We start from the raw sequence: 19,899 nt of genomic DNA on the forward strand, positions 1-19,899 counted from the left end.
TCATTGAAAAGAAGTTTGGGCTCAGGTAGAATTTTCTGACCCGGACTGACACCAGAGGTTAGAAACGGGATAGCGGTAAGGCTGGGATGAGAAACGTTTTGGAATCAACCTATCGGACAACCCCTGAGACAGTAAGTCAGGGCCTAGGAGAAGTGTCATCCTGAGAGCTAGAGAACTTGGTGCCAAGAAGATGCTTCTCACAGGAAATGAGGGAGATGAGATCAGGTTTCTGGTTTGGAGTGTATGTGTGTAGACACACGGGGAGGCCATTCTCACCTACCCACGTCCTTTCCCCTCTGAACTGATAGGCAGCCTTCAAGGGGCTCAGGGCTGGATTAGAGGGTGGTGGGTTTAGGGGACCAGCTGTGAGAGACACACCTTTGTTCCTGGGAGTGGCCAACTGCTCTATTTAGGTTGACTTCCTCCAGCTGGACCCTCTTAGCCTCCTCTCTGGAGCAAACTCTCATAAACCCCTGGGACCAGCCCTGGAGAAGGTTTATGTGTTTGTAGGGGAGGAAAGCAGAGTTATCCCTGTCCTCACAGCCTCACAGTACCTGTGACCCACCCCAGTGGGGAAGCTGAGGGCTGTGTTCATCACCCTGAGCCTTACTACCCTCATGATTATGTGATGGTGAGCCTCGGGAGGAGACAAGAGCTTTGGAATTCTTAACATAAGTAAGAGGAATCAGTCAATTGATTTCTCTGTGGATTGTGGACTTGGTTAGACTAGAAAATCTCAGGGCTGACACTGAGGAGTTCTCCCCGCCTCAGCCCCACCTCCCTTTTAAAGGGCCGTACATATTATATGCAGAACTGTGGGAATCTAAAATCCCAGTTCAAGGTCCTTGTTTCCAGAGTCTGATTGTGGCGAGTCCCATTTTTAGTTTCGTATTTTCACCCAGTAGTTTGGAGCTGATTTCCCCAGCCCCAGCCCAGGGATGTGCCCTGGCCCTGAGAATGGGGGAGCCCCTTCTCTCTCCGCTGGCTCTGGTCTTAAGGGAGTGGAGGCTGCTTAGCTCACCATCCACTCTCCAGGAGGCTGTCACATCCTGCCCACCCCCCAGGCTGTAGGCAAGGAAGGGACAGAGATAAGCTGGCAGGGGCTGGCCCCCCAACAGAGCTGAGGGAATTGATCTGCCTGGTGCCCTAGTGTCGCCTGCAGGGGGCGACTGGGGTGCTGCCCAGTTAGTCCCCAGACCAACCACCTGGAGTGCCATTATTTGCACTTGCTATTGGGTCTCTGTCCCTTTGATCCAGAGGAGGCACTGGTCTGAAGCATCAGCAGCAGCCAGGAGAAAGTAATGGAGCTGGAGGACCGAGGTGGGGGAAGTGGAAACAGGCCGAGAGAGCAAATTCCAAACCAAGAAGGGGCCAGGGAGTGGGCAGTAATGGGGAGAGAGGAGTGGACAGTGTGCAGGACAATCGCCTGAGACCCCCCCCTTGACTGGGGTCGGGCTGCCCCTCTTTTAGAAGCCTCTGTCTCCATCCTGCCTTATGTGCATGGTGGGAGACGGGCGGAGCCCTGGGTGATGGGAATGGGGAGCCCCTGAGACCTAGGGCATCACAGTGGCCCTCCCCACCTGCAGCTCTCTGGCCATGGGCAGAAGCCCCTAGGGAGCAGAGGAGGGGAGGGGAAGGCAGGCCTGAGTGGCGGGTCATAGTTCAGACCTAGAGGCCTAGAGGAAGTGTGGAAATAGGGTTGCTGGGGAGAGTGTCCCAAAAGTCCCTGCATCTCATCGTTACTCTTTGGGGAAGGGTTGGAGAAGAGGGTTCAGGGGTGAAACATCTGGGGCCAGGGGAGGGGCAAAGTTCCCCAGAAGAGGGGCCAGGGGAACCTTGTGGGAGGGGCAGCCAGCTGGACGGGGCAGGCTTCCCAACAGTGGGGAGGCAGCTGAAGGAAGGGAGCCCCTCCTTATCCCATGGCTCGGGGGCGGGGCAGGGGCCAGGTGGGGCCTCAGGGGGTCAGCAAAGGAAGGGCCACTCAGTGGGGTCCGGAGAGTCCCAGCAGGCAGAGAAAATCGTTATTGTGCTTATGGACACAGCAGCTCCCTGTCTCCGAGAGCGAGCAGGCAGTTTTTAGGCACTAGAAGATTCCGGGAATGCAGTTCTAGGTGAATGAATGAGACCGAGTAGCCTATTCGGTCAGCCCATTGACTGCACCTGCTGGCCTATTCGAACCCAGGCAGCTTCGGACCCGGGTCAGGCCAGGGCCTCTTGGCTGACAGGCCTGCAGCTGAGCCCCAGGAAGGGGGGAGAGGACATGGAACTGAAAGGGAGTTGGTGATGGTGGTGGGGTGGGACTGGGCCTAGCCCCTCTCCTCACTCCCCCGGACTCTCCTGGAGGAGGGAGCGATTGCTCAGACCCCAGGTCTGAGCGTGCTGTGCCAGGCCACGGGCTCTGTCTGGGAGGATGGCTTTCTGGGCAAAGATAGCCCACCCCCACCTCCTGCAGAGGGGACAATGGAAGGGAGCCCTGTGGGGCTAGAAGCTCTGCTCCAGGTCCCTCCTGCCCTGCCCTGCCCCGCCCTGCCAGGCGCCTGGCCCTGTCCGGTGCATCACACGGTCACCTCGGTCTTGCTGGCTGTGTAGCAGGTGTGGTGGCCGGGGATATAGTGCAGCTGCTCCACCGTGTTGTGTCTGCGCGAGGCGAAGGCCTGGCGCTTGGCAGCCGTCTGGCTCTGGCCCAGGGTGGCGTAGGAGTTACTGGAGGCACTGGGATGGGAGTGCATCTTGGTCATGCGGTAGCGGTCCAGCATGGGGGTGGACACGAAGACGTCCGTGTGCGAGATGGCCCTGGACAGGGACTGCTCGGGGAAGGCCGTCCGCTCAGGGGACAGCAGGGGGTCCTGGGAGTGCAGGCGCTCGGTGGAGAGCAGCTGCTCATCCGACAGAATGCGGTCGTAGGGCAGGCAGAAGTCATCGGGCAGGCGCCGCTCGGGGGACAGGACCCTGTCTTGTGACATGGCGCGGATGGGCCGGCGGGGCCTCTCCCGAGGCAAGGGCTTCTGCTGGGACATCTGGATGACGTTGAGGGGCAGGGTGCCCCGGGCAGCCAGGTCGGGCAGGTGCCGCCTCCTCATGTAATACTCATCAGCCTCCTTGTCGGCTGCAGGAGAGAGAGAGAGAGGTCAGCTGGGGTGACAAGGTGACACCACGGGGCAGCCAGGACTGAACTAGAACCCTGCAGCCCAGACAAGTGGAGGCTGAGCTTCTCCAACTGATGCCCAAAAGACTCCCCAGGGGTCTTGTTAAAACTGATCCTGGGTCAGACCTCCTGTGTCTGCGGCTGGCTGGAGTCTGCTCCCAGGCAGTGCTCAGGCTCCGTCTAGGTCCACCTGGAGCATCCAGGGGTTAAAGGGTTTCCTCGAGTCCCCAGGGAGTTCAGGGTGGGATGGAGAGCGAGCCCCAGCCCCGAACTCCTGCTCCAGTGCTGCCACCACACCGCATCCTGAAAGAGAAGGGGTCCCCGGGTCTTGCTGAGACACCCGGGGCAGCCAGCAGCTCTGGGATGAGGTTTGGGGCCTCCAAGAAAGCGAGGCTGCAGAACCAGACTGCTGCCGGAGTAAAGATGCTCCAGCCCGGAGGCACTTGTGAAAATGCTTAGCTGGTAACTTAGGGACAGAGTAACACTTTCTCTGGAGTAAGAGCCGAGGTATAGGAGGCCTACAGGGCGCCCAGCCCCCACACGCCACAGAAGCAAGCCTGCACAGACCGCCCTGCGCCCGCATGCTGCTCCTCATTCAGATGCTGCACCCTCGTCTCCATCCAGGGCCCCCCCAGGCTCACACTGCCTGCTGAACCCTTGAACTTACCCAGGATACACACAAGCCCATTTTGCCCCAAATTGTACAAATGTGGTTTCCCACAGACAGACTTTTGGATCTCTGCAGACGATGGGAACGCTGACTGCTCCTCAGTTTTCCCAGAGGGTAGCCGATGGGTAGGCCCTGCCTCCTGAGCCATTCATTCTCTCAGCCTAGGCATGCCTCTGATTGCTTGGGTCATTGGAGATCCCCACTTCTGGCCACAGAAACTCACCCTTCCACCTTGGAGGTGGCTGAGAGAGACTCGTGGGCTGAACTTTTTTCATGGTGGGTTAACCTATAGCTTCAAGCAAATACTTAGCCCTGCAGTTGGGTGGTCGTAAAGATAGACTCATGGGGAAATGGGGACAGAAGCTCCAAGGGTTGGAAAGGTAGGAGAGAAGAGCTCTTCCACCCTGTACCTTCCAGATGTTGTAATGTCTTAAACCTACCAAGCCCCAGAGCCTTCCCAGACTCAAAGGCAGAGCTTGGATGAACTGGACTCAACTGATGAAATGGACTGTATGTGTGGGAGTGGGGAGTCTCAGGTTCTCATAACAGTGTTGCCTGGATTGTGGAGGGAGTGGTGAATGGGCCCTTCCACAGTCAGGTCTCTGTGAGGAGTCTCAGAGAAAGCACTGGTGTTGGCAGCCTCTACTCCAAGACCTTGAGAGTGAGGAAGGCCCATGGTTTGAAGATGGTCCGTATGGGACAAGGCCAGGAAAAGGCTCTCTCCTGCATGCCTCCCATGGGAACGTGGACCAGAGGATTCCATATTTGTTCTATAGGGAAAACAGGCTCAGGTCCAAAGGAACAAAACAAGGGGCTTGTCCACTGTCTCCCATGCTTGGGACTCCACACCATCCCCAGCTGCATAGCAAGAGAGTGAGACACAGGAGGTTGTCGTGGAGGCTCCAGGGACATACCCGGGACAACCCCACTTACTTAGCCTCTTCAGGGAAGAGTACTTGCTGGGGTGGCTCTTCACTGCAGACTCGTAGGACGGGGGAAGGTGGGCCAAGTTCTGGAAGGAGCGGGAGAAGGACAGGTCATAGGGCTCAGTGGCTGATGTCAGGATGTTGTTCACTCGTGGCTTCTCTGCAAAAGAAGAGGGGGTGCATCACATTAGTGGAGACAAAGGCTGGGGGAAGCAGGAGGGAAAGGGTCCAGCCTCTATCTCACATCTCCATCCCGCTTTCCTGGCCCCATGTGCTAAGACATGGGTGGTGCTGGTGACTCCGTTTCCCACATGCTCAGTTCCAGCTGTCAACAAGCCTGGGCGCAGGTGCTGTTTTATCTGCCACGATGACAGGTTACCTTTCCTTGAATGACAAACTCTCCTGGTACATCATTGGATTGTCTGATAAAGATGTAAGCCGGATGGAGCTGGGGCCAGAGGGGTCAAGGGTTGTAAAATGATCTGTTTTGGCATGAACGTTCTGTCCTTTCCCTAACAGTTTTAGGCAAACCTAGTTCCCTGGCTCAGAAAAATCTGAGTTTGAAGAAGGAAGAGTGACTGATCTTGTCTTCATATCCACAGTGCTGGGTCCAAGACCTGGCTCCACTGAGACTCCAACCCACACTGCCCATGATGTCATCTCATCTCTCACATCTTCCCTCCCGCCTCTCCAAGCCCTGCACCTGACAAGCCAGTATGAGCAACAAAACCATTCCCTCTTACTCCATCTGCTTCCCTTGAAGCCCCCTTAACCACCTCTGAGCTGTGGGGGAAACAGTGTAGTCAACAATGCTTAGCACATCATTCCACTGTCTCCCTCCTTCCCTTGAGATTCCAAAATCTGAAGGGAGGGATGAGAGTATTGTTCAATGCCCGACCTGGGTAAAGGAACAGGGGAAGGAATGGGAGAGAAGATGACAGAGAGAGAAGGTGAATGACTGATGGGGTCAATGAGCTCTGCGGGCCAGAGCAGGAAGAGCACAGGAATCGGGGCATTGGAGGTGGGGAGATGCAGGTATGGGTGAGGGAGTGGCCGTGAAGGTGGGGGACAGAAAGGAATGGAGATCTGGGAAAGGAAGACAAGTATGTCTTGGTGCTTGACTGACTTGAGGCACAGCAAGAAGCCAACAGGTATTCCTGGGGAAACAGTGGTGGCCATTCCCCAAAATGAGGTAGGTGAGTGGTCTTGCATTAGCCCTCCATCCACTTCGGTTTGGGACACCCGAGAAGGGGCAGGCTCTAACTCTGGACAAGGACTGTGGCTCCCCATGCCTCCTGGCAAAGAGAGTGCTAAACCCTAGAAGACAGGAATCCTGTGAACCGTGGGACAAAGAGAAGCACTCCTAGGCTTAGTCCAAGGGCAGCTTCATCCAGGGAGCTCCCGGCTTCTCCATCCTGTCCTGCCTTCACTGGTTCCCGCAGCTCTGGGGGTGAAGAGAGGGAAGCCCAGCCAATGAGCTGGTGCCCACGCCAGCACATATGTGAGGGGGTGGGCGATGCTCTACATCCCAGAGAGCAGAACGTGCTGTACGAAAGAGCCTCCCTGGCAAGTATCGGGCTAGATGCCACGAAGTGGAGTGGGCAGGAAGCTGAGAGCACTGCTCCCCAGAGCTTGGGGTAGCCACCAGTCCCTTAGCTCCGGTTTCTTCACTTTTGGCCATGCTGGAGAAGGAACTTCCCTCTCCTCTTGGAATCATGCTCCCACCAGGGGCATCATTCAGCTCACTCACTTCCAAATGCAACATTTCTGGATGCTCCTATCCTGCACTATCCTCCAAAACATGCCACTGAGCCACGGCCGGGCCTTCCTTGGCTTCTGCCTCCACTGTGACTGCCCTCGCCACCTCACTCCTCCTTTCCCTCCTATTGCAATGCCCTTCCTGACTCTTTCTCTAGCCCAGTTCTTCTTTGGCTGAAGACTCTTCTCCATGACAATGTCACATCTTTTCAGCTCACAGAGACTTCCAGTCTTCAAGGCCCAACTGCTCTTCTTGTCAATGCCATCCGGTTTATATCCAAGCGATCTCCAATCGCTTTACTTGAGTTGAACATGTTGATCTCCAAAGATGGCAGTCTCCTTGACAGCAGAATTCTTGCTTTCCAACTTTTCTGATGCCTTCATAGTATTTGGCTCAAAATAAGGATCCAGCCAATGTTCTTTGGTTAATCAAGTGGACACAGGCTGCCTCTTCTCTTCATAGTTGCCCTGCCAGCTCCTGGGAAAAGGGTAGCACCCAGAAAAAATACAGAGAAAAGCCTGCCTCCACTAGGTTGTGAGCTGCTCAGGGGCAAGGACCTGGTCTCATTTACCCCCATCTCCTTGACACCAAGCAGAAAAAGAAAGTAGGCAGTAGGATTTCTCCTGTTGTAAGTAGGAGGCTGTGCTTGCGCCGGCTCCTTCTGGGGAAAGGCGGGGCACGGGGACCCTCTCGGAGCGTCCTGAGGAGGAGGCATTCTCCGCTTGCCTTTTCTGGCGTCTCTCCCCACCGCTGCTTCGTCACCACGGGCATCCCCCGGGCTCTCTGCTCTGCCTTCTGCTTTTCTCTTTCCGCCTTCTTGCACAGATTGTTCCCACTCCCAAGGCTTCTGTTGCTGCTTCCAAAGCATAGCTTACATCTTCAGCTGTAACCTCCCTCCAGACTTCACGTATGCATTTCTAACTGCTTGCTGAATGATTCTTCTTGCATATCCTGTGATCACATCCAGCTCCAGATGTCCAGATCCAGACTCGCCATCAACAGCTCCATCTCCTGTAGACACTGGCTGCTTTCCTTACTCCTTAGGTTGTGCTAATAAGCCCCCCACCCCAGTCTTCTAATTAATCACAGCTCACTCATAATTGACTCTTAGCAGCCACGTTCAGTTAGTAACTAAGTTTTCCCAATTCTTTCTCCAAAGTGTTTTCTATGCGAACTCTTCTTCCTGTTGGCACTGTCAACACCACCCCTCCTGGAAATGGTGATGGGTGAGAAATGGGATCAACTTTTCACTGCTCTCTTCCATTTCTCCCAGTTCTAATTTTTCCTAGACCCACACCTGAAAGGAGAGTGTTCACTCCTTGCTGTGGACATGCGGAATCAATGACTGCGGGAAGGGATCTAGATTGCAAGTGACAATGGGCTAAGAAAGGGTCTCTCTCGCGTCTCTTTCAAGGTGGAAGGTCACTCTGATATCAGAGACAGAACACTGAGGGGACAATGGTCTAGAAGTGAGAGTGAGGCACCGTGGCCCAGGGGGACGGTGGGCTCCTGACTCCTTACACCTCCTTGGCCTCAATGAGTCAGTGACCGTATGTTTGATGCCTTAATGGGCATTATTAGGATGGAGCCACTTGGGATGAGCATGGAATGCAGAGTGCTCTCCATGTGTCATATCTCACCATGTGTAGGGGTCTGGGTAGCACTGCTTAGAATCGGGTGGTTATACTGATGATCACCTGCAAGTCATAGAAAAGAGCATTTTAAGGAAGAGTCAGGCATTCCATTGTCTCTCCAACACAGCAGCACTCCTCTTGGCCTCCAATGTACTTCTCGAGACAAACGAAGCACCTAAAGGGTCCAGGACTTTTGATGCCATAGAAATGCGAAGGGCAGGAGACAGTGTGTGAGGCTCAAAGAACTTGCCTCTGCTGTTTCTGTCTCTCTCCTTCTGCATCAGGGCTTCCTCTGTCACCATGGTGACCCACCCACATCTGTGGATCTGGCTGACCCACAGCAGAGGCTTTGCCTGAGCAGGTGTGGGTGGACAAGAAGGAAGGAGACTGGGGGGGTGTTAGGTAAATACATATATGGTGGAGAACCGGGCAGGGAAGTAGGACCTGCTTTGGGTATGGTTAGCCAGGAACAGGATGCCCTAACTTAAGGTGCTCACACCTTATGAGGTTTGATTCGTCCCAGGTCTTTATACACAGGTGTCTGGGTGCATCCTGAGATACAGCAAGGTGATATGAACTGTCCACTGCCTGGGATTGGGAGTCATGGGTTCTAGATTGTGACCTGCCTATAAATGACACTGCCTGATATTTAACAAACATTCATTTTGCCCTTGCTGGTGTGGCTCAGTTGGTTGGAGCACAGTCATATATACCCAAAGGTCGTGGGTTCGATTCCTGGTCAGGGCACATAGCTAGGCTGCAGATTGTGTCCCTGAATGGGCGCCTATGGGAGGCAATGGATTGATGTGTCTCTCTCACGCTGGTGGTTTCTCTCTCTCTCTCTCTCTCTCTCTCTCTCCCTTCCTCCCTCCCTTTCCTTTCCTCTCTCTCAAATCTATAACCACATCCTTGGGAGAAGATTAAAAAATAATACAAACATGTATTTTAATTAATAATGCAAAAGTCCATGTGGGCTGAACAAACCACAAAATGAATAGAGCCATAGTTGCAAAAGGCCAGAGTTCAAGGCATTCTGGGGGCTTCTAAAATGGAATGAAGTTTTGGCTTATCAGTAAAGCACACGTTGACATTGTATCACTGCTTAAATGCAACAATGCATTCTTATTTTTCAAATGTGCATGCATCTAATTCCAACAAAAGCCAAGGGAAGAGGCGGCATGGGGTCTTTAGTTTGTCAAGGATCCTAGCTCTGCTACCATCTTAGGGTGGCATCCGCTTTCATTTCCCTGCAGCTTGCTATTGAAACTGTCTTTCCTGCCCTCGGCATTGTATCCTCTGGCTCCTTCACTAGATCCCCTTTCCTCTTCTCTAAATACCTGTGCTCCACAAGGCTCAGGTGTCTTCATGAAGACTTGGGCTGCACCTTCTTGCCCAAACTGATAGTGCTCAAATCTACACCTGCAGCTGGATCCATCTGGTCTTTGGGGTTAGGTTTTAAACTGCTTATGGATATTCCACTGAAATTCCTGCCCTTAGCCCAAACTATTAAAACCCAAAGTGAGCTCATCATTTTCCCCCCTGCAACGTTTAAGCTTCTGTCTACGGTACTAACTTCCCCTGGGCATGGGATGTGAAATTCAGTTACTGTTCACCGTTTCCCTCCCTGCATCTTCCATATCCAATGAGTCCCCAAATCCCGTCCTGATAGTCGTCTCCTAAATCCAGGCCCACAATATCTCTTTCTGTTCAGATTTCTCTTAGCTCTAATCTCTGGCCATTTCTAAGACAAATCATCTTGTGTACTCCTACCAGGCAAAATTTTCCATACCAATAAAACCGTGACATCATTCCATTGGTTCAGAACACTCTTTAAATAGCCATGGACACTGTCCAATGGGGTGTGGGTTTGGGAAGGAAGCCAGAATTCCTCACATGAAGACACTCTCCCTTCCTAAGACAGAATATTCACACCCAGGGGAAAAACATCTGCCAAAGGTTGAGTCAATTCTGTACTGCACCTGGATTTCAGCAAGGACAGAGAATCCAGGAAGGGAGAGAAAGGGTAGAGTTTTCTGCTTCTCTCCCAGAGGCAAGGAGAAAACCAGTTTCATTGCTATTTTTTGGTTTATTTGTTTTTAAGCAATAGAGCGACCATTGCAAGAAATGAGAGAAGCCAGGCTGAATGATGGAGTATGTGAGTTAGAGAGAAACACTTCTCATATTACATGAATAGAGTCATAATTGCCACAGTGACCTGTTCCTGTATTTCCGTTTGTTTCCCTCTCCCTGTGAGTTACTATATGAAAGTTTTCTCTCCCTTTCTCTCTTTCTCTCTCTCAATATTGCTGTAAATAACCTGTAGCATTTTTCATTTTGAGGAAAGTGAGAATTAGATTACAGCTCTTAAAACGGAAAAAGATATGGTGATTTGATCTTCACAGTTGCACACAATGGCAAACGTGGGAAGCTGCTCCTTGCGGCATGTTTGGAGCAGCGAGAGGAAGGGAACAACCTGTGTTCATACGCACACGCACACGCACACGCACACGGGTGAATATGTAGTGTCCACATACGCAGGAATGCTGCATGTACTATTTTCAACGTCTTTCCTTTACACTTAGCGGACAACAGTGTATATATCTCAAGTATATATTTTCATGCTTTAAAATATTCTTAAAATATTTTACGTGGTTTTACACTAGTCTTTCTATAGAACAACCTATTGCATATTTCTATGTATGTTTAATACATCTACGCAAGAATTCCCCTATTATTGTGTATTTAGGGTGTTTAAAAGTTTAAAGGTGTTACATCAAACAGCCTTGAACACAAAGCTTTGGCCGTGCTTCATTTCCTTGAGGGAACAATTAACAGCAGCACTTCTGGGTGACAACGGCGACCGCCGGGGGGTGACGAAGGGGACGGATGGATTCCCTTGCAGTTAAACAGGCATCTAGTCGCGGGCAACGGCCTATCTGGTTTGGGTGTCTCGTTCTTTCATTACAACACTGGGTTCTATTTGCACATATATTTTTAATTCATATAGATGAGCAAAGAAAATCTGCCTTTTTTGTGCTAACGCGTCAGCTTTTTATTCAGCGTGTTGGGTTTGTAGAGTGGGGCGCACAGCGCTCCGTCTTCCTGCTCGCCCGAGCCTGCCCTGCGGCGGAGGAAACACTTGCTCTTGGGAGCCTGAGCGAGCGACAGATAAGGAGGCCTGGCGTCTTGGGGGGGCCGTCAGCTCTGTGGGGGCCGGCTTGTTACTTTGTCGACTGCACAGCGGCTTTGGGAGACAGATACTGTCCTCACCAATTCAAGTTCAGGACGCTGAGGTTTGCGGAGGTGGAATAATTTGCCCAAAGGAGACGCGGGGACGCGAAGCCAGGTGGGCTGGCGCCAGAGCCCGCATCCCTCAGCGTCAGGATCCTGCCTCGCACAGGCCGACGTTGCCCTTTCGTATTGATTCATTCAAGTTTTCTGATTGTCAATTAAACTTGTAATTTCCTTTTTCCTTAAACAAATCCATTGGACCTTTTAAACTCCATTAGCTTAAAACTGTGACATTCCCTCAAAAAACTCTCTAGATGAAATTATACCCCTTTTCTTACTCTTAATTTTCTGTGTTAATGTTTTGTTGAGTAGCAATTTATTTGTATTATTATTTTTTTCCAAAGAACTACTTCTTATACATATTGCAGGGTTTTTGGGGGGTTTTTTGTCTTCAAATCATTACTTTGTGCTTATGAACTTGTTCACTTCTGCCTCCTAATTTTCTTTGGTTTGGTTTGTTACTGTTTCCTAATTCCTGGGCCTGAATCTTTAGTCCATTTACTCCAATTGTTTTCTGTTAATATAAGGTCTTTAGCTCGAAACCTGTCTCTGGCACCATCCCATGAGCGCTGACACAGAATGTCCTTATTGTTGTTGGTCCTAAAGGATCTGTAATCGAGGCCTTGGTTTTCTCTCTGACCCAGAGTTCTTGAGCAGAGTGTTGTTAAATTTCAGTGTTTGGATTTGTTGGTCTGAACTTTTGCCATTAATTTTCTGTTTTATTGTATTGTGGTCAGAAAACAAGGCCTGTTCAATTTGTGCTTTTTGGAATTTATTGAGATTTCCTTTGTGGGCTAACATATGACCAATTTTTGCAAGTGTTTCATGAGTACTTAGAGAAAAGGTACATTTTCTTTTTGTAGAGTACAAAATTGACATATATTTATTAAATCAGACACATGAAGTACATTATTCAGTTCCTCTTCATTCTAATTCATTCTTTGCCTGCTTAATCTGTCAAAGACTAAGGAAGGTGTATGAAGGTCTCCCGCTACTGTTACGTTCCTGCAATTTTCTCTTTATGTTTGGTATAGAATTGGTTTTACGTATTTCATAGCTACATGACTCAATGTAAAAAGGCTCATGATGCTTATGTCTTTTGGGGGGCTTGCACTGTTATCAACATTCGGCAACATTTCTGTCCTATTTAATGCCCCCTTTCACCTTAAAGTCCCCTCAATCTTATACTTATATTGTCAACCCAGCTTTTTCTTTGTTTACATTTGCCTGATAAACTTTGCCTATCCTTTTACATCTAACCTTTCTGTCCATGTTGTTTTATGCGTGGAGCCTTTGTAATTTTTAAAGAAAATTTACCTATGTGCTTTGGCACTTTCTGGGTTGCCTTGAGAGTTAAAAATGAATCCTTCTGCTCAGAGAACTGCCCTCCCTTCTATTACATGTCCCTCATCTCCCTGCTATAGTTGTATATGATATGATCCTGTCCCCTTCCACACAGCTCAAGCTCTAGGTCATGGTTGACCTGGCCAGGTGTGAACACCTGACTCATCCTGGACCAATTTGGGCTCCTTCGCTAGAAATTAGGAATCATTATAAGAGATAAAGTTGGTCTCTCTGCATGGTTGGACCAATATAAATTAGGTAACTCTGGGCAGCCTTATAGATTTGGAAGAGAGAAAGTAGGTCTTTAGAGACGGGCACATAATTTTTTATAATAATGGCCACAGTTATATTTCTAGACCCACGTGCTCCCCCAGAACTTTCCCATTCCCGCATTACAGTCTTTTCTCTCTCTCCTGTAACTGGACAGCCTTTGTGGCCGCCTCGGTGAGCAGAGGGCAGCAGAAGCCACTGCACGGCTGCCAAGGTCAAGCTGCAAAAGCTGATGTGGCTTTCACCTGGCTCTCTTTCGGCACATCCACCTTGGATCCCAGCCACCATGCTGTGAGCGCCTCCAGGCCACGTGCGAAGGCTGCATGTGGGAGCTGACAGCTCCAGCTGAGGTCTCCATCCACAACTGACATCAACTGCCAGACAGGAGTGAGCACAAATCCAGAGGATTCCAGCCCCCAGCCTTCTGGCTGCTCAACCTGAACCGAGTGGAGCAGAGACAAGCCGTCCCCACTGAGCCCTACCCAGGTTGCAGATTTAAAAGCAAAATAAATGTTGCCTTTACTGTACTGCTTCCTAAAATTAACCTTTTTATTTTGAGGATAATTGTAGATTCTCATGCAACTATAAGAAAGAATACAGATATCTTGTGTACTCTTTAGCCAGTTTTCCCAGCGGTAACATATTGCAAAACTATTGTACTAAATCAAAACCAGAATTGGTACAGTCAAGGACCAGAACATTTGCATCCTGAGGGGGAGCTCTCCTGCTGCTTGTTTACAGCCACACCCACTTCCTTTTTGCATCCACCCTCTCGTTAACCCCTGCCAACCTGTCTGTCATTTCTATGATTTTGTCATTTTAAGAATGTTACATACATGAAATTACACAGCATGCAATCTTTAGCGTTGCATAACACTCTGGAGATTTATGGAGCATTTTTTAAAGAATGTGCTAAACTGTTTTCCAGAGTGGCTGCACCGCTTTGCATTCTCACCAGCAATGAATGCATGGTCCAGTTTCTCCACGTTCTTGCCAGCATTTGGTGTTGCCGCTATTTTTTATTTTAGCCATGATAGTATATGTAGTGATATTTCATTGTAGCTTTAATTTGCATTTCCTTAATGACTAATGATGCTAAATATCTTTTCATGTGCTCATTTTTTTCGTCTGTAAATCTTCAGTGAAGTGTCTTTTGATTACTTTTGCCCATTTTCTAATCACATTGTTTGCATTTTTCCTGTTAAAATGTGACAGTTCTTCTTCTAACCTATATAATAGTTATTTGTAGGATATATAGGTTGTCAATTTTTTCTCCCAGTCTGTAGCTTGTCCTGTCATCCTTTTAACATGGTCTTTGCAGAACAAAAGTTTTAATTTTGATAAAATCCACTTTATTAATTTTATCTTTTAGAGATTGTGTTAAAAACTTCCCCTAACCCTAGATCCCAAAGATGTTTTTCCTGTTTTTTTCTAGATGTTTTATATTTTTATGTTTTACATTTAAGTCCATGATTTACTTTGAGTTAATTTTCATATAAGGTATGAAATTTAGGTTCAGGTTGAGGTTTGGTTTTTTTTTTGCTTACAGATGTCAAATTGTTCCAGTATCATTTCTTGAAATGGTTCTCTTTTCTCCATTTAATTGCTTTTGCACATTTGTCAAAATATAACTTGAACATTTTTGTGTGGGTCTATTTCTGGTTTTTCTATTCTGTCCCATTGATCTACATGTCTATTCTTCTGCCGGTACCAGACACTCTTGATTACAGTAGCTATATGATATTTCTTGAAATTGAAAAGACTGACCCCTCCCACTTTACTTTTCCTTTTAAACATTATTTTAGCTCTATGGATTCCTTTGCCTTTCCATATTATTTTAGAATAATATTGTCTATATCAACAAAAAATGTTGAAGGATATTGATAAAAATTGTGTTAAATCTGCATATTACTTTGGGATGATTGACATGTTTACTCTGTTGAATTTTTCAATCCATGAACATGGTATGCCTATTTATACTGCACCATTTTAAATCATTGACAATAATTACAATGTGACTACCTTGTGATCACATCAAATCATATACTTAGAACAATGTTTCTAAAACTGGCACCAAGATATCTTGTGGATTCCTTAGAAGTGCCTCAAGGGCCACTGTTTGAGAAATGGAGTCTAGTGGGTGGTGTTTTAGTACTGTCTCCCCAACCTTACCTCACCCAGAGCAGCTTGGTTTTCACCTGTCTTCTCTATTGGGCTTCTACCTAAGATTTCATTGGAAGAAACAGTTCCAGTGCTTATACATTTAAAAATCTACTGATCAAATTTAGCTACTTTATTTTATAGGTGAAAAAAGATGCCCACTGAAATGAAGTGACCAGACCAAGGTCAAAGAGTTAGTGGCAGAAAAAAGACTAGGTCTTAGTTTGCATTTTCTCACGATGCAGCTTTGTCTGAAAGCTTGCCTGTGTCTTCCAGCAGAGGTTCCAAGGAGCTGGCATTTTCTGGTGTCTTTGCCCCACTCTCCCAGCTGCATTTGGCTCTCAGTGTATATCTGACTTCCCTGAAATACTTACTCTGAATTCTGGGGTTGGGCATGGGGAGGATGGAGGGTGGTTCTGGGTCAAATAAGCTTTGGATTGTATACCCTAAACCCTTCCTCTTGGACACTCATCATGCATGTTAAAGGCTCTGAGAATCTAGCCGTAAATAACATGTTTTATTAGTTATTGGACTATGAGGAATTTTTTCCCCCCACCTAACACAGTCAGGGTACAAACAGGAAATAGGTACACATCCAATTGGGTGTTTTAGGGGGATTTTAATAAAGTGACTATTTTCAAAGGCGTGAACAGGATGTAGGGAATCCATAACGGGTCGTGCAGGGCCCTGGGACTAGTAAGAGTGGGAGGCTTTATGCAAACCAGACCTGAGAGGTGAAGGGAGTGGCTTCTGGAATCCAAGGAGAAGAGAGTTGTGTAGACAGGACATCTTGATCTTTGGCTGAGGAACACAGCCAGTCCCCCATGAATGTACTGGGAGGTAGCCTGGGAAATAAATATATCCCACCTTCACTCTCCTCCATCTCTTTGATCTCTTTCCAGGATTCCCCATTTACCAAACACAATTAACATCCCTAGAACAGGAGAGCCCAAAGAAGCAATCTGTAAAGCTTAGCATCCAGGAGACTGAGTTAGGGTGGGGAGTAAATATGGAATGGAGGGTCAAATGGAAAAACTGCCCGGCCCAGTTTTTATGAACCCTCTCTGACAAATGCTACTCTCCTACTTTCTAAGATGGTCTGTTGGGGTTTGGGCAGATGGTGTCCTAGGTAATTAAAGGAGTTTGGGGTGTGTGGGCAGTTAGGTGTTGATGCAGAGGGAGAAAAGGGAGTTATTAAGAGTAGGAAGGCCAAGCATTCAATGACTTTGCCGGGAGCTCCTCCTATGGTGATGTGTGTATGGTCTGTTAGATTTGGTGCCCTGTGTCTCCCCAGACTTATCAATGGATCACATTTCCACTCCCTCCATTACCAGTCTCCTCTTTCCCTCTCCCTTCAGGCAGGCCTGGGCCTTGGCATGGTTCCCAGTCAGGGCCTTCAGCATCCTGATGGATTGGGCTGGATAGCATAACTATTAATTAGTGTTTGAGACTCATCGGTCGATACGCTGACAAGACTATAAAGTGACAAAACAATCTCCATCTGAGCTCCAAGGCTGTTTGAAGGAGGCAGAGAAGCAAGGTAGGGCCCTCTGCCCACCGAGAGGTTGTGGACCATCGGTCGTTAGCAGGTCTCTTAGAATCGTAATGCCCCCTCCCCCGGCCAACATACACCCAGCCTCTGCAGCCAGGAAGCTGCTGGAGCTGCTGGTGAAGTTTTTTCTCTGTGGAGCAAAGAAACTGTGTGTGTGTGTGTGTGTGTGTGTGTGTGTGTGTGTGTAATGGAGAGAAGATGAAAGAGAAGAGTGATTTGGGTTGGACATTCCTGGTGATAATTCAGTGATAGATGTAGCAAAAGCAGTTTCTGTTTAGTGACTCATCACTGAGTCATAGGAAGGTCGTGGGGTACAAATAATACCTAAAGGCATAAACAATGACTTGATCAATTGGATCCTGAGAGTACAAAACAGAAGTAATACGCATATTGGTTATAAATTCTCAAGTCTTACCCCTCATCACCACCCTCTAGAAATGCTACGATAAAGTCCTAATTTCTGCCCTGCCTCTGCTCTCTGCCTCTTTGGATCCACCTGGCACACTCCTGCTAGGTTAGTCTTTCTAAAATGCTAATTTCATCCTGGCTTTTAGCCTGTAAATATTACACACTACCAATATGTTAAAGCTTAGATGCCTAAGGTTAAAGACTTTTGAACGAGTATACCTAAGAATCACCGGAGGAACTCACACAAAAAATTCTGAGCCCTTCACCTATCCCATGAATTAGGATTTAGGTGACCTGACAGGCCCCAGGTGATACTTCTGCAGCTAAAATCTGGACCACACTTTGAGAAATGAGTAGATGTCACTGAATATTCGCCCTGGTCTAGACCCATTTCAACTCAACCAACACATCAGGGAGTCATATGGACTGGTTTTCCCTCTGCTATTCCCATCACCACCTCAGTGCTTTGCTCAGAAACGTTTTCCACCTAATGTGCTCTTCATCTCCTTACTTAGCCCAAACCCTCCCAATCCTTGAAGATAAAACTCCAGTTTCATCTCCATAAAGTCATCTCCACAAAGCCCACAGGCCCTCCGGTGCACAACAATGCTCCTCGCCCTTCTGATAATTGGAGCATTTATTACCACTACCATTTGCTTTTGGTGCTTAATCATGTATTATTATTATTATTATTATTTTTACTTCTGTCTCATTCATTTGCTTATTCAAAGACAATTCTGCCTGTAAGGCACTTCTCCCTACTGTTATGCTAATACACTGGGCATTTCTGGAGGTGGTGATCCATGACACTTCTTTTGTGTTTACCATAGCACAGCACTCCTTGGGCTGAGTTCTTTGGAGGCACTTGTACAATGCTTTGAATGAAGAATGAATTAGTAAATCAATCAACCCCGGAGGTGGCAGAAATGGACAAGAGGCTGTGGTGATGATGCTTGGTTGCCTATCCAACTTTCTCTCTTCTTATCTTCTACCCTCTCCTTCAGGCTCAGCATGGCAGATTTTCTGGGCCTGAAGCCAGATTTGTGGGTTGTAATCATTTATGTGTGTCCAAGTATGAGTGTCTATGGAGCAGTAAGGCAACCTTCCTTCCCCACCTCCAATCCAACCCACACTGCATGCTTCTTGAGGATTAGTCGCTATTCTAAGGTATCTGCTACAACCTTTTAAATCTTAGTGGCGTGAAAAGGTCAATGTAGAGAGTCAGGCCTGTGAGTCATGGTGCCAGATGGTGGGATTCCTCCCAAGTTGACTGGTTGGCTGCCAATGGCCTTGTGAGATCATCAATGCCTGTGCTCCTATGCATTCTCCCTCTTCCTCTGTCTCTCAGTGTCCTCTTACTGCAGAGGCTTTGACTCAGGGTCCCCTGGGTCCCACCACGGAGGGCTCGGCTTTGTGTGAATGCCTTCTTCATGGGCCTGCTCTGCTTCCCCACTTTTGGCAAAGATTTTCACTTTCACTTCTGCTGAAACAAATGGCATCTCATGGGCTGTCATGCCCACACAGGAAAACAATGTGTTTTCTGCCAGATTCACTTAAAAAGATAAACTTTAGGATTCCCTGAGAGAACTGCCTGCCACCTGCTGTGAGCCACATCTTGGGGACAGCTTTGGCTCATCTGAGCCTGGAGGCACTGGAGCTGTGTTTGTTCTGCTAGCGGTTATTTTAATCACCGCAAAAGGAGTATTTACCATCCCCTCGGCTGCAAGGGACTGATCATCCTTCCGACAGTAAGGACCGAGAATAATCCTGAGAGCTATTTGCATCATATCCATGGAGAGTCAACCCTGGAATGCCCGGAAATTACCTGGGGGTGGGACAGAGTATGAGCATCAGGTGTGTGACGAGGCGCCCCTGGGAGAGGGTGGGTCATCTTGCCCTCTGACACTGTGCCAAGCGGGCTCCCTATGGAAGGTGAAAGCCTGTGATGTTCCTTCAGAGGTAAGATTGTTGTGAGAGATTCTATGGCAAATGTCAGACCCCTCTCACCCCCACTATGAGGCACCCCACCCTACAATTTCCCAAACTTGATGCAAGTGTCCAGCACAACTGGAGAACATTCCAGGCCTGATGCCTGGCCCAAGAAACCACAGGCATTCCTTTCCCAGTATAAATGGAGTTTTACTGTGTTTGGGCAAAGACAGTAACACTTTTCTATCAGCTATCATTTGTTCTAAGTTACTGTGCTAAGTAATTTACAACTACTGTGTCATTGACACCTCACAATGATTCTATGAGATCATTCGCACTGTACACATGAAATTGAGTTGCGCAAGTTTGCACAGAAAATAAGTGGCTGAACCCAGATTCAAACGCACACCTGAAGACCCCAAACCCAGTGTCCTTGGACTCGACACTATGCTACCATTTTGCTAGAATGTGCAAACATAGACTCATCTGCAGCATCAACCACAGAGCTGCAGTTCTAGGGGGGACTGAGTTTCTAGGGGGATCTAGGTTCCCTTGATTTGCTAACTAGTAGTAAATGTCTGATACTTGGAGAAAATCTCATATAATTTCTAGTCTCCAGGGCCTGTTCTTACCCCCGCCCTATACACCTCTAGGAAGGCTATCCCCGACTCAGCTCAGAGCAACGCAGCGCTTTCTCATCTGTCCTCGCATCTCCCCACTGATGGCAATATTCTAACTCCCCACTGCAGCCCTTCTGTTCCTTCACCTAAAACCCATCATCCAATCAGTGCCTGCAGCTTGCAGAAGCCAG

The 19,899-nt window shown here is 48.4% G+C and overlaps 1 protein-coding gene across 3 annotated transcripts in view; it reads right to left on the minus strand.

Annotated features, from left to right (window-relative positions):
• Positions 1-2,555: 2,555 nt before the first annotated feature.
• SHISA6 (shisa family member 6) overlaps positions 2,556-19,899 on the minus strand; it is a 268,428-nt gene continuing 251,084 nt past the window's right edge. For 2 of the 3 annotated variants that reach the window (XM_087826511.1, XM_087826510.1), the window contains 2 exons: positions 4,749-4,901; positions 2,556-3,106 (listed from right to left, as the gene is read on the minus strand). In XM_087826511.1, coding sequence (XP_087682637.1) covers positions 2,556-3,106; positions 4,749-4,901 — 704 coding nt within the window. Of the gene's footprint in view, positions 3,107-4,748; positions 4,902-8,140; positions 8,198-19,899 lie in introns of all 3 variants that reach the window. The other variant, XM_016222413.2, reaches the window with a different exon arrangement.

Source organism: Miniopterus natalensis, chromosome 17 (genome assembly GCF_054644295.1).
Source record: "Miniopterus natalensis isolate mMinNat1 chromosome 17, mMinNat1.hap1, whole genome shotgun sequence".
Taxonomy (NCBI): Eukaryota; Metazoa; Chordata; class Mammalia; order Chiroptera; family Miniopteridae; genus Miniopterus; species Miniopterus natalensis.